The following is a 15557-nucleotide window of genomic DNA, read 5'->3' as shown; positions in this document are numbered from 1 at the left end:
GCAGGAGATCCCCATTTGATTCCTGGGTCATGAAGACCCGCTGGAGAAGGGATAGGCTACCCACTCAAGTATTCTTGGGCTTCCCTCATGGCTCAACTGATAAACAATCTGCCTGCAATGTGGGAGATCTGGGTTCGATCCCTGGGTAGGGAAGATCCTTTGGAGAAGGGAATGGCTACCCACTCTAGTATTCTTGCCTGGAAAATCCCACAGACTATATAGTCCATGAGGTCACAAAGAGTCAGCCATGAAAGCGACTTTCACTCTCTAATAATTAACAATGTTGAGCATCTTTCCATGTGTCCGCTGGTCACCTGTATATCTTCTCTGGAGAAATGTGTATTTAACTCTTCTTCCCACTTACATTTTTTTTTTATATATTGAGTTTTATGAGCTGTTAATATATTTTGGATATTAACCCCTTGTCAGTGCAAATATTTTCTCCCATTCCGTAGGTTGCCTTTTATTTTGCTGATTGTTTCCTTCACTGTGCAAAAGCTTTTATGTTGATTAGGTTCCATTTCTTTATTTTTGCTTTTATTTCTTTTGCCTTGGGAGACTGATCTAAGAAAATATTGCCATAATTTATGTCAAAGAATGTTTTGTTTATGTTCTCTTATAGGAGTTTTATGGTGTCATGTTGCATATTTGGGTCTTTAACCATTTTTGAGTTTATTTTTGTACATGGTGTGAGAAAGTGTTCTAATTTCACTGATTTACATTTAACTGTCCAGCTTTTCCAATATCACTTGCTAAAGACTGTCTTTTCTTCATTGGATAGTCTCACTTCTTTTGTTGTAAATTAACTGACCACAAGTATGTGGGTTTATTTCTGGGCTCTCTATTCCATTCCATTGATCTATAAGTCTGTTTTTGTGCCAATATCACCTTGTTTTGATTACTATAGTTCTGTAGTATTTGACATTAGATCTTTAAAGCATGCTATCTGGGAGCTGAAAGAAACTATAAAAGTTACCCATATGTTCTTTCTCCCAGGGTTTTTCATCTAGCTCATGGGAGGGCTGGTGCTATACCTCCTGTATCAGGAATCATTCAATTACACTACTTTTCAAACTTTATATCTATAATTTCCAATATGATAGCCATTAGCCACAAGTGGCCATTGAGCACTTAAAATGTGACTAATGTGAATGAGGAACCAAAGTCTTTAAAGAAACAAAAGTTTATTTCTCTTTCAAAGTTCAAGAGACTCTCACATAGGAACTGAATTTTAAATTATATTGAAGCAAGTTTTTATATTAAAGCACAGTTGATTTACAATATTGTATCAGTTTCAGGTGTCTAGTATAGGGATTCAATATTTTTATACATTATACTCCATTTAAAGTTATAAAATAGCTACATTTCCTTGTTTTACAATATATCCTTGTTGCTTATTTATTTTATACATAGTAGTCTGTACTTCTTAATCCCATGCCCCTACTTGCCACTCCTCTCTTTCCTATCCTCACTGGTAAGCAATAGTTTGTTCTCTGTATCTGTAAATCTGCTTCTGTTTTGCTATATACATTTATTCTGTTTTTTAGATTTCACATACAAATGGTAACAGAGTATTTGTCTTTGTCTGACTTTTTTCATTAAGCACAGTATGCTCTAGGTCCATCCATATTGTTGCAAATTGCAGGATTCCATTCATTTTTATGGCTGAGTAATATTCCACTGTGTGTGTGTGTATACACACCCCACATCTTTTTAATCCATTCATCTACTGATACATAATTTTAATTATTTTAAATTTAAATAGCCATATATGACCAGTAGCTACCATGCTAGACTATGTCAATCTAGAAAAAAGCTGAGCACATAATATATGATCAATGTTGGTTTAATTCTATTTTCCTTATTAACAGCACTCTTTACTAGCAGATTGTTGAACTAAAATATAAAATAGCACAAGAAACAATCTCCCATAGGAAACTAACTATCAAATTTCTTCTTTAACCAAACAGTAACAGCACCATAAAAATAAAAGTTTATTAATTTATTTACCAAATGAATGCATTAATTAGGTATATGTGTCATACACTGTGTTAACAGCTTTGTATGATTACCTCATTTAATCTTCATAGTAACTCCATGAAGTAGGTACCATTATTTTATAAGTAGGGAAATTAAGCTTAGAATTTGTTCAAAGACACAGCTAGCAAGTCAGTGGGCAAAGATTTAAACCCAGGGAGTGTAATTCCAGATACTGTATTTAACCAATAAGCTAAACTGTATCTTAAAGAACCAATTTATATAAGATTGGCAAACGGCACAGCACATAGCAAACTGGAGATCAAATAATTTGAGCTACAGACATGAAATTATGCATGGGCACTGGCTGACTCAAATAAGTATTATGTGCCAAATGGTGTGACTATATAAAAATGCCAAATCTAGTGATTTTGTACTTATTGGGAAGACTGAAAAACCACATCACCTTTCTCCTCATAAAAAAAATGCCTGAAATATGAATTAGTATTTTAGAACAATCTCATTTGATTGGAAGGTGGCGGAGCAGGGATTGGATCTAGAAGCACAAGGCAGAGGTAATCAATGTCTACTAGAGCCCCATGTCACTGTCTACAAGGGATATTTATTTGTTAAGACATCAAACATTTCTGCTAGGAGATTAACCGGATTCACTACATTTGCATAAAGCACACTGCCACTCTTATCTCAATTCTAAAAGGAGCTTAAGTCACTTAATGTCTGTAGCATTTAAGACAAAGTGTTTATTGTGCCCAAAGCTGGAATTCTTATTCCAATTTTGCCTGGCAAGTCAGAGGGATATTTTACACAGCAAGCCACAGTATACTCTCTATTGAATACCACAGGAACTTCTAAGAAGCAGGAAAGGTTGTCTCTGATCCATTTACCTCTCTTGGGGAAGAGTAAATAAGAAAGGCCACTGATCTTTCACCCAGATTAAAACAATGTATACAAATTTATCCCCTCTACCCAATTCATCCTGGTTTTAGCTTCTCTTCAAACTTCACAATTTTTCATATTGCACAAACTCCTTGGTGGAAGCTAGCAAAGAGAGATTCTGTTTACTGAGAAGTTCTCAATTCAGTATTAGACACTAGAAAATAAACTGCTTTAAAATCTGTAATAAGTAACAAATCAAAACCTGTACTTGTTTTGATTTGTCATAAATCAGCTTAAATAAGTACAGATAAAAAAAAAAATATGTTCTAGAAACACCGCTGAGAAGCCAAGCAGCTGTCAAGGCAGACAGGCAAGCAATCATGGTGCCATTACTGTAGCTTTTGCCTGACCTGCAGCTAATCTCCTGACGCTTTATGCCTTTCATTCCTATCAGTGATAGAGAATTAACTACTATATATCTCAGCAGACTCGTGAGTAGATTAAATTATTAAGCAAAACGCTTTGGGCAAAAGTCATATGGATGTTAAATATTCTGATTTACAAGCACTCATTATCCTAGCACTCCTGTGGGGTTAGGAAGTTATCAGGATTTCATAGATGAGTAAACAGGCACGGGGTAAAGTCACATGGCAGAGCTCTATTTACTTAGTCCCTGTGGGAAGGGAATAATACACACCTTTAGCAATCATAAACTTTCTTGCCACATCCTACACAATCTTTAATACATTCAATCCTCTTTTCCCCCTTTCTTTTTTCATTGAATCTTTACGATGTTGCATCTTTTAACATGCTGTCAATGGAACAAAGACAGTTCTAAGGTAACAACAAGGCTAGACTAAGTGAAGAGGAATAATTCTGTGTGCACTGGCAAGAAGAGTCACAGAAAGACACGGTTACTCTCAAAATAAAATGTGTATATAATAGTATTTTAAGGTTTCATCTCCACCACCACATAATCCAACCATAGGAATTAAGAAACATAGTTTGCTGTGAAAACACTGAAAATTAAAAGGCCATTGCCAGACCTTCCTGTTGGTTTACCCCCTCCAAATTCTCTGCCAACTGTTATGTTCACCCTCTGGGCTTTAATTAGCAACTATGCAGAAAGAAAAAACAAATCCCACAAGACTGAAGAATACCAAGTAGCAATAGGAAGGGCTCAGAACGGCCAAATAAGGGCAAAGATACTACTCGTGTGTAACAGGAATAGACAAGAAGCATAGATTTCTCTGTTCCTAAGGCTGCTTGCTGTATTGCTTACCCGACTCCGAAGATAGTCGGCCAGGTTTCGGCGAGTGAAATTAGCTGCTGCCGTGGGAGACAGTTCATAACCTGGTACAAGAGATACATACTTGTCAACAGTTGAAAACTGAAAGTGAAAGTTGCTTGAGTCCCATTTGCGACCCCGTGGACTATACAGTCCCTGGAATTCTCCAGGCCAGAATACTGCAATGCGGGAGACCTGGGTTTGATCCCTGGGTTGGGAAGATCCCCTGGAGAAGGGAAAGACGACTGGAGTGGGTAGCCTTTGTCAACAGCTGGGAAATAGCTAGTTAGTACCGGCATTGATTACTGGGCATAAAACAGAACCAAGGTAAGTATTCTACAGTGAGATTGAATTCATCCTCCTAATTAAGCTATTCATTCAGCAACAGACTGTGGTTTCCTCTGTAGAAGGAAAGAGGTACAAATATATACAGATGTTTTATATGTATATAAAAAAGAAAGAGGTTTTGAGATGATAATGTTTTTAGTTTATTTTAAAAAGATACTGCGAAAGAGAGGCTGGAAATTAGAATAGCCTCAGTCATACTTTATAAGGTTTTCTTTAAGTGAAGTAATTTTATTAAGAAGCGTAATGTGATTTTCAAAAGCACAAGCCACAGGGAAAAAATTGCTTCTACAGCTATCTGTAACATTTTAAAAATAGAGGCTCTCCAGCATAAAACCTCTAAATAAAGTTGTAATGCCAAGCAAAGTACAGCCCAGAGGCATGGCATCAGATGTGCCTTAGTAACACACTCTGGACATTAACACTCCACCATAAAATGGGGCTAGTGTCAAAAATCACAAGAACGACCCACAACTCAGCAGACCCACAAGAATGCCAGCTTGGAAAGACTGCATGGGATTATTTCCTACAACATTCGCAATACCAGTGTCACATCAGGTAAGATGTAGATTAAAATTCTAACAAATATTTACTGAACAGCTATTATGTTTCAGAGCTTACACTAGGTGCTTTCACATATATTACTGAAATTCATCCTTACAAGTCTATTAGTTCATGTCAAATTATAATGAAAACAACTCTGAACAAGCAGGAATACTTGTCGATTCTCTATCTAACTCTCTAAACAGTGCTAAGGATTTCACAATTATCTTAAAAGGCAGAAAAGTCTGATGCCTGACCATCTGCATATAGATTTTCTTTCTCTCCCTTATGGCTCAGTTATTGAGTCCCTTGGACTGAAGGAGATCCAACCAGTCCATCCTAAAGGAGATCAGTCCTGGGTGTTCACTGGAAGGACTGATGTTGAAGCTGAAACTCCAATACTTTGGTCACCCGATGCGAAGAGATGACTCATTCGAGAAGACCCTGATGCTAGGAAGGATTGAGGGCAGGAGGAGAATGGGACGACAGAGGATGAGATGGTTGGATGGCATCACCGACTCAATGGACAGGAGTTTGAGTAAACTCCGGGAGTTGGTGACGGACAGAGAGGCCTGGCGTGCTGCAGTCCATGGGGTCGCAACGAGTCGGACACGACTGAGCTACTGAACTGAACTGATTGAATTTTAAATGCACAAGCTATATTGTATAGGGTTACATAGACAAACTGGAGAAGGCAATGGCACCCCACTCCTGTACTCCTGCCTGGAAAATCCCATGGATGGAGGAGCCTGGTAGGCTGCAGTCCATGGGGTCGCTAAGAGTCGGACATGACTGAGCGACTTCACTTTCACTTTTCATTTTCATGCATTGGAGAAGGAAATGGCAACCCACTCCAGTGTTCTTGCCTGGAGAATCCCAGGGACGGGGGAGCCTGGTGGGCTGCTGTGTATGGGGTCACACAAAGTTGGACATGAGTGAAGTGACTTAGCAGCAGCACATACACAAAATATATTCGATAGGTAACTTAAGGAGTTTTAAGGGCAATTTTAACCATATACAATTTGTGTTTTATGCATTGACTTTAGACCCTGAGAATTATGTAACAGAAACTCTTGTTTATTACTCTGCCCTCTTCTGGGCCAGGACAGGGAAGTATTGCTCTACCAACTGTACTTCAGAAACACTGGGATCCTTCATGGGGGCCATGTAGACAACAAGTAGTCATTAAAAATAATGATTAAAGTATTTCACACACGGCACTCCACTCAGTGTTATGTGGCAGCCTGAAGAGGAGGGGAGCTTGGGGGAGAAAAGACACAGGTACTTGTGCTGCTGAGGCCCTTCCCTGCTGCACCTGAAACCAGCACAGTATTGCTAGTTGGTTATATCCCATTAGGAAATAAAAAGTTTAAAAAAAAGTATTCTAAACTTGCTTAAACCTAAATACCATGTACTTTAGGTTTCTTAATGGCAGGAACTGAGCCTTATTCATCTTTGAATTCTCTGTGATATTAGGCAGATGGCTTAACGTGGATGAGGCCCTCAAAAATATTTATAGAACTGAATGCATGATGCTAAGCTTGCCACCTAAAAAACTATACAAATGGATCATAACCAGTTACTTTACACATTCAATTATATTAAAATTAAGCTCCTTAATTTATACTAGTTCTATCAAATTAAGGTGAAAAATGAAAGTATAAGGAAGAAAATCTCGAGTTTTGTAAAAATGTATTTTGTTAATCTACCTTCTCTCCCCACTTCTAAGAAAAGTTGTACTGAAAGTCTTTAAAAATTCTTTCAATATTTAATTATTTTAAATATTACTTATTAAACATTGCATCTCCTAGCTCTAACATATACATATATAGTTTTCTCCAAAAATGGGCTTCATGATTGAGTAAAATAGCAGCAATAGGAATCAATGTCCCTAAGTTTGTAAAGAAACCATTTATTGCACATCTTGAGGTTCATTTTCATTTTTGACATATTATATAATATTTCACCTTTCTATAAGTAAAATGGGGAGAAGGAAATGGCAACCCACTCCAGTGTTCTTGCCTGGAGAATCCCATGGACGGAGAAGCCTAGCAGGCTGCAGTCCATGGGGTTGCACAGCGTCGGACACGACTGAAGCGACTTAGCAGCAGCAGCAGCAGCAGCAGCAGCAGCAGCATAACAGTATTATTACACTGTGAAATAAGTAACTGGAAGGAAGGTTCTTTTCTGCTGAAGCATCACTATAAACTTCCTTGGATCAAAGGGCTAGTGGCTATTATTTCACAGGAAGGCTTTCCCAGTGGATAAGAGTTTATTAGCTCCAGAGAGTTCACAAAATATCTCACAAAAATTCTAATTATCTCCCTAGACAAGAACCTACCAGAGAGGCAAGGCAGAACCTTTTTATGACACAGTAAATCTCCTATAATTACACAGAGTCTAAAGTTTACAAAGCATTTTCATACATACTATTCATTAATATTATTATAACAATACTATTTATTTATTTTTTGACTACGCTGCACAGCTTGTGGGATCTTAGTTCCCCAACAAGGGACTGAACCAATCCCCTCTACAATGAAGTACAGAATCCCAACCACTGGACTGCCAGGGAATTCCCAATAATGCCATTTTAGTGATAAAGAAAGTAAAGGTCCAGAGTGGATAAGTGATTTGTCACATAAAAAAACAGTATAACCAAGTTTAACTTAGGTCTTTTAGTTCTGAGATTTCGTACATACTGTAGCTCAAGTCACATTCTCTAACACTTAAAAATCTTGTATCATCATGCTCATTTTTCAAGGTGGGGTTATTTTTATCCCCCATGTATCTGTGTTATAATAGTTCTCTTTTCTGCTCTGGGATTTTTGTAGAAAATCCTTAGGACCAGAAGGAGGATCTAACTAAGGCTTTAAAAATAGTAAGACTCAAATAAAAATAAGAGCACATGTATAGAACTGCCAGTATAGAATATTCTCTTTCAGTACACTTTAAAGACAAAACCACCAGAGCCACATTCTAAGTATTACCCACCATTTCGCATCTTATAGAGCTGCACGTTTTTCTGAATATATTCTGCAAACTGTACAGTGTCTCCAGCCTCTCCAACACACAGGAGTAAGATTTTTTCACTCATCTTAAACATCTTGTCATGATCTGCTCAAAGAAAAAACACACAGTGTTAGAAATTATCTAAGCAGAAAATTGTTCTTATTACATGGCAACTACAAACAGGCTTATCAATTACCATATTGAATTTTATGAATAACTGTTTTATGAAGACTTTGATGGGCAACTCTATCAATTACTTTCTTTCACTCTCCAGGTTAAATTCATTTGCATATTTTATTAACATCAATTTCAGGTGGAGAATATAACTGAAAATACACATAAAAACATTAAGGCACTTGAAATGCAATGAACAACAACTAAAGAAACTGAAGGAATCAAGCCAATGGCCATTATCTTTAGGCGCAAGATTCCAAAATCCTGAAATGTCTCTACAAATATGAATGCAAATTATTATATAAACAAAAGCATATATGAAAAGAATCAATGCTGCAATTAAGAAACCATCTCAAGGAAGAACAAAAAATCAACTAAGAATATAAATCACCTAAAAAAGTAAACCAACTCCATTTACAAAGCAAAGAGAAAGTTACAATGAGTGCCAAAGCAAAAATCCTAACAAACATTGCACTAAGCTATTTAAAAAATACCTCAAAAATCCCAATACTCTAATCTTATCTAGCTGAACCAGACACATTCAGATTAAACAGATAAATAAATATTCAGATAGAAATTAGTGCCCAAGGAAGAAAACTCCATATTCAGTCCATAGCTTCAGAAAAAAGCTAAATCTCCCTATCTTACTCTCACTTTCACTTTTCATTTTTCAAATAGTGCTGAATAATCTTCGCTGGGAGACATGCTTCCTGTTTGAAAGCTTTTGAAACGTCAAAATCTCTTTAACAGGATTTAAAAAACAAATGCTATAGTCAAATACTTCACAAGTATTTGAGAACTGGAGATACCAGTAATAAGGTTTCCTAGACTTTAGGGGGGAAGTGCACCTAAAATGCGCCTGTAGATTGTATCAAGCTGCCTTGAAACTCCTGGATTGAAACACTTTTATTTGTTAAAGGCTACAGGAGATTTAAAGACTATGACTTTAAAGATTTAAAGACTGTTTATGAAAGAAAAAATTCACGTATAGATAAATCATTTATGCAAAGAAAAAGCACCAAAGGGGATTAGACTCCGCTAGCATCTGAGTTCCTGCAGTTGCAGAAGTATGGGCAATTTTTATTTCTTTCATTATGCTTATGAATATTTCCTACAATGTTTATACTTCATATGAATCATCTTTGTAAGAAAACACTACTTAATATGTTTATTGTCATAATGAGAAAAAAGCTTCATATCGGGCGGGGGGCCTGTTTACAAAGAATTTATGTTATACTTAGAAGAAATGCTAAATTTTGAAACAGTAAACTCTTCAACTGTTCAATTTTGAAATGAACTTAATTCAAGGCCAAAATAAGTGTTTTTTAAACATGCATTGTATAGTGATTGGTGAAGGGGGTATTAAAAGGAAAAAAAGAATATGCTAATGACTCCCTAAATCATGCAGGAAACAGGCTATGTAGCTCAAGGCAATTTCTGATCCTTAAAAAAGAACACACAAGATCCACATACAGGACACAAGTGGACAACAAAATAAACAACATAAGCATACAATACTCTAGACTGGAACCCAGGAGATGTTCGTAGTCTGGGTTGAGCAAGTCTGTTGCTGCTGCTGCTGCTAAGTCGCTTCAGTCGTGTCCGACTCTACGAGACCCCAGAGACAGCAGCCCACCAGGCTCCCCCGTCCCTGGGATTCTCCAGGCAAGAACACTGGAGTGGGTTGCCATTTCCTTCTCCAATGCATGAAAGTGAAAAGTGAAAAGGAAGTCGCTCAGTCATGTCTGACTCTTCGCGAGCCCATGGACTGCGGCCCACCAGGCTCCTCCATCCATGGGATTTTCCAGGCAAAAGTGCTGGAGTATTAAAAAATAAAATTAAATTAAATTAAAAAAAAAAAAAGAGTGCTGGAGTGGGGTGCCATTGCCTTCTCCGTGAGCAAGCCTAGTTGAGCTCAAGTCTGAACTTGAGCAAATTATCTGCCCTTTCTAAGCCAGTTTCCGAGTGTGTAAAATGAAGATACTGTCACCTACCCCTGCCTAACTCATAGGTGGGGAAAACTGTACGTGTACAACATTATCATACTCAGTGTGAGACAATGTAGTTCAGATTATACATGCTACAGGAATTCAGGGGAAAAAAAGAGCAATCTGCGTGAGCTGAGGTACTGTGAGAAATTTAAAAGCAATTCTATACAGGCCAGAAGATAAGAGAAATAAAATGTGGCATATAACCAAACTGAAATATTGTGCCACTTTAACAAGCAAGCAATCTCTGGGAAACACCTTCTCTATAGTATCAAAATATCTTACAGCAACAAACCAAAAAACTGATTGGAAGCGATACTCTCATTTTATACCAGAAGAATAATGAATCGCAAAAGGTTAATTCATTTTCAGCCTACCCTACATAGTTTCTTCACGAAATGAAAGGAAGAAAAAAGTCCTTACACAATTCCAAAGCTTCTATCATAAACATTTTTATATCTGAAAACACCATAGGGAAAATTAGAGCTAAATACAATTATTTTCAACCATTTTTAAAGAACTAACTCAAATTCATCTTCCTTCTATACCACAGTGATTTCTCTGAATACCATAAGGATTCACTTTTGAAACCATTAATTTAAAAGCTAACCTAATACTCACTGGTGATACTTCTTTTTATCATACAAAATCATCTTGTAATATTTATTTCCTGGTTTTCTTAATGTCTTAGACCCCTGTATGATTATACCAAGTACATTGCATACCCTGTAACACCTAAAAGCACTGTGTATGTAAGTGGGCTTAAAACACATTCTATTTTTTGAAGTGGCTTCGTATATATTATTGTGAAGAAACAGAACACCTATAAATGTAGTGAATTTGTTACTGCTAAACTACTTCATGCTAAACTCACTTGCATGTCAAAGGCCTTAGTATTCAAAATAATGGACAGATTTACCCTTAAAAAACAAATTGACTCCTTTGGAAAACACGGTTTACCAGTAAAACTTCTACAAACTAATCATGGAATTTCATAAAGTAATTTGACTTAATGAACACAATCCACACCATAAATGTTTAACAGTTTGACAATTTTCCTTTCCTTAAGCCAAGAATGAACTGTTACCTGCCCTCAAAGCCGTCCCTAGTCTCTACAACTAGAGATCTAGTTGTAGATCCCTTCTTCCTCTGGAGTAGATAAAAACAATCTCTGCTTTCTCTGCACTACCTGAGAAGTTTGAATGTACTTTTCATATGCAGCATCAGTTTCTAGCTTGTGTTATAATTATTTGTACATATATCTGAATCCCTTATTAAACTGTAACTTCTAGGGCCACATCTTATTTTTCTTTGCATCCCTTCAGCACCTAGCACTATAACAGACATATGGGGGCCCCAAACCTATTTGTCGAATGAACATTAAATCATCTGGGCCAACAGGTAATACTTTTTCAAAAGTAGGATAACTATGAATTGTGAAAATGCACTCTTAAGATTCCGCAGACAAGCAACCAAAATCTTTCAAAAATATGCAGTCAAACTGCACAGGTCTGAACCTGGGTTCTGTCACCTGAGGCCTTAAGCAAGTTTCTTAACTTCTCAGAACTGTCAATGTGACAGCATCCATTTCAAAAGGTTAAATGAATTAATGTAAACTGCTTAAAATAACACGTATAGGAGCGCTCAGTATGTTTACTACCAAGTATCTGTCATAGTGTTAAACATCTGCACAAAACTTTTTCAACTCAATCCTCTCAACAAGCTTTTGAGGTTGGTGTTACTAACCCTGATTTAGCAGATGAGGAAATTTGGGCACTGCGAAATACCTTGTACAAAGTCATAAGGCAAATGAGTGACGGGGCTCCAGATTCCTACCTCCACTAGCTACTTAAATACAAGGAAAACTAGGTAGCCAGTGCCCCGAAAGAGAAGGATCAGAGCTAAGACTAGGGAAGATACAGACAGTGGAAGGGAAATAGCAAGGTTCTAGTGCCACAATCTCCCACTCTCCCCAGGATCCCACCTTATGCTGTCACCATCTAACCTCTTCAGCACCGACAACAAGAAATTTATCAGAGACTAGGGGGTCTAGGAATCCTGGAGCCGGGCTGGCGCTTAAACACTTACACTGAGTTCCCTTAAGCAACTCTCGCCTAGCAAGCATTCAGCTAAAGCTGGAGCACAGTACTGACCCAGGAACCCTGGGAGGAGACAAAGTCAAGGCCCCAAGCCCGTCTGCCTGTCTCTTAATTCTAAAACTACGCAAGAGCTGACCAGGGCAGTCGGGGTTCCATGCCCAAGACCTCCCCGGTACTCCCCAACCTCCCACGAACTCCTCCCGGCTGTCCCTATACCCAGGCCCGGCCTGGCCTCCCCTGCTTCCTCTCACCATCCTTCATCTGGACAATATTGCTAGCAGCCACCCGGTCGGAGGCGACAAGGACATAGTCGGGACCCTGGATGCCGATGAGGTACTCCATGGTGGTAGGAGGCCGGGGACTGCAGGTTCAATCGAGCGCGGGGCTGGCCTGCTTCTCCGCCTCACGGGTGAGACAGCACCTCCGAGCAGAGCTCCGCGCGTCGCAGGCCCCACGACAGACCCGGCCACCGGCGCTCCCGGATGACGCACAACTGTCGCGAGAGTTTGGAAAGTGGGGGTGGTGTTTGGTGCGTTAAACGCTGCTCTCGGCTTCTGGCCTGTTCGGTCTCTTGCGATCCCGGCAGTACGGGGTACTTGCCTTACGTAATCTTACGTAACACCTAGTTTCTTTCTTTATAATCGGGAGTTGAAAACTCTCTTGAGGAGGAAATCGCGCGCTGTATACAAAGTGCCGAGCACATGCGTCTGCCAAAAGGTGTGCGTCTTTAGCTGGCAATTTCCCTTCGGTTTTCGGTAAAATAGCTCCTGAAACCCCTTTCCTGCAAGCTAGATTAGAGAAAAATAAACTTGAAATTTGAAAGGAGCCCTTTTTACAGGTTTCATAATTGTAAAATATGACAGAATTAAAGATCTAAACATGAAGACAAATAATAAAAGATGTTTATGTTCTTCCAACCTCAAATTATATGTAGTTGCTCCCTCTGATAACAGTGATTTAAAGGGAGCGCTTTCACTTTTTATTTTATACACATCTATATTATTTGAATGTTTCATAGTGCTCAGGTATTACTCATATATTAATAGGAAAAAGTACAGCCATCCCTTTACATGTTTCAGCCCTTCTGGGGAAAGCTAATATATTCCATGATTAGTTTCTGATATTTGAATGGTTTCATAATTGAGTCTTCATACTAATCATACTAGCATATTCAGAAATGGAAAACTGGTTGCAATTGTATCCCTAAACACAACTATGCAATTCTCTCGCTTCTGCAAAAATGTGAAGTCCCTACTCCCTTCTGAGTGTTTCTTCCAGCTCCCTGCCCATGCAGGAACACAGAGCCTGAGGAGCTTGGGGCAGCCAATCTATCATGGGATTATGCCAGAGGCAAGTGAGGTCATTAAGTTGACCATCTCACTATGAACACAGATGCATCCATCATCCTAGAAAGATCCTTTCTTAAACACCACTGGGGAAGCAGTCTCTTAAGCCTCTCTCCCTTTCTGTTATTTTGTTTGTGTTTTACAACTGCAAAAATTACATAGTTATATTATACATACACAAATAACACACAAGTGAAGGGGACTCTCTCCTCCTCCCACCAGAGGTAAATAGTTACCAGATGTCTGTATCCTTCCAGAACTTTTTTCCTTTGCATATACCAATATTTATCTGTTCATCCATTCATTCATAAAGGCTGCAGAATTCAGAATTCTGAATTGGAAAACCCAATTTTTTAAAAGGACCTTAAAAAGAAAGGACCCCCAAGCATCTTGTAGGCTGGCCGTTCATCCTCCTCCCCAGGAAATTCCCTCTAGCTAAGTCAAACTAGATTCTCTAACTTCTCATTATAATAGAAGAAAGTGGATTTTCAAGATATAACTTGTTCTATTTCACTAAGAATTAGGAAGAATACCTCCTTCAATTAAAGTCTTAGAATAACTGAATGTTAGAATTAGAAAAAGTGCCTGAGGAGGTTCCAGAAATGGCATGAGGTAGTCAATTTTTCTGTAAAGAACCATATAGTATTTTTGGCTTTATAGGCCATCAAGTATCTGCCATAACTACTCAGTGATGCCATTGTAGTGCAAAAGCAGCCATAGCGAATATATAAATCAGTGAACATGGCAATGTCCTAATAAAACTTTATTTACAAAAAAACAGGTGAAAGGGATAAGTGGATTTGGCTCATGAAACATAGTTTGCAGACCCCCAAAGTGGTGGGAGGCCTGTGAATCAGCACTGGTCCCAGTTCTACCTCTTCCAACTTTGGTGCAAAATTCATTGAGCCTCAACTTCTTTACTTATCAAAGGGACATTCAGAAGAGAGATTTGCTTTTTGTTTTTCTTGAGATGGGAAGGAGATGCAGGCTTGTTTGGCTCCGTGAGTGTAAGATGTCGTATCCTGCTCCTTCATGAACTCTGGGAAGTTTGGCAGGGTCATAAAGAAGAATGACTGCAGTGTACCTAGGGAATGTGGGAGGCTACCAGCTTTGCCAAGACTCCCAAGCTTGACATGGAAGCATCAGTTTAGCCCATACTCAAAAGACTCTGTGAGCTTAGATAGTAAGATTGGGACCAAGGCTGGAAATCAGTGGCCCACCCGTAAATATTCAGGGATATTAATAGATAATGTTGATGCCCTGCTCATATCCCTTTACCTACTTGTAGTAGCTGCATACCCTATCTTCTATAAATCTTGATTAATAACAACTCACAACTTTGCCTTTCTTTGGAGAACTTCCATCAACCACAAGAGAAGCATTTTTGCCTGGGAGGCTATGAACCAATTTCCACTCCCCAGTCATTGACTTACTGACACAGGGATAAAAGATCAATTCCCTTAACTTAAAGTGGAATATAGTTTGTCCTCCAGAGTTTCCCTGTGGATCAGACTAAAGCTAGACTCCAACCAAGACACATTCCTGCTTAACTTTATTCCTGCCCTATCTGGCTTGTTACTCCCTTTCTCCTACTTCAGAAGCTAAAGGCAATTCTTTAGCAGGTATTCATGCTAATGGGCTTCCCTGAAAGCTCAGTTGGTAAAGAATCTGCCTGCAATGCAGGAGACCCTGGTCTGGTTCCTGGGTTCGAAAGATCTGCTGGAGAAGGGATAGGCTACCTAGTCTAGTATTCTTGGACTTCCCTTGTGGCTCAGCTGGTAAAGAATTTGCCTGCAATGCAGGAGACCCCAGTTCAATTCCTGGGTTGGAAAGATCCCCTGGAGAAGGGAAAGGCTACCCACTTCAGTATTCTGGCCTGGAGAATTCC

The 15557-nt window shown here is 38.7% G+C and overlaps 1 protein-coding gene across 2 annotated transcripts in view; it reads right to left on the bottom strand.

Moving 5' to 3' along the window:
* The window catches only part of PSMB2 (proteasome 20S subunit beta 2), a 35461-nt gene extending 22639 nt beyond the window's left edge, over positions 1–12822 (bottom strand). Inside the window, exons 1-3 of one of the 2 annotated variants that reach the window (XM_055586423.1) lie at positions 12575–12822; positions 8045–8167; positions 4157–4227 (exon numbers count right to left, since the gene is read on the bottom strand). In XM_055586423.1, coding sequence (XP_055442398.1) covers positions 4157–4227; positions 8045–8167; positions 12575–12665 — 285 coding nt within the window. In that variant the 5' untranslated portion in view covers positions 12666–12822. The remainder of the gene's footprint in view (positions 1–4156; positions 4228–8044; positions 8168–12574) is intronic. The other variant, XM_055586422.1, reaches the window with a different exon arrangement.
* Positions 12823–15557: the final 2735 nt, after the last annotated feature.

This window comes from Bubalus kerabau, chromosome 6, assembly GCF_029407905.1.
Source record: "Bubalus kerabau isolate K-KA32 ecotype Philippines breed swamp buffalo chromosome 6, PCC_UOA_SB_1v2, whole genome shotgun sequence".
Lineage (NCBI taxonomy): Eukaryota > Metazoa > Chordata > Mammalia > Artiodactyla > Bovidae > Bubalus > Bubalus kerabau.
The sequence above is the reverse complement of the archived record's forward strand: the minus strand, read 5'-3'. Positions and strand labels throughout refer to the sequence as shown.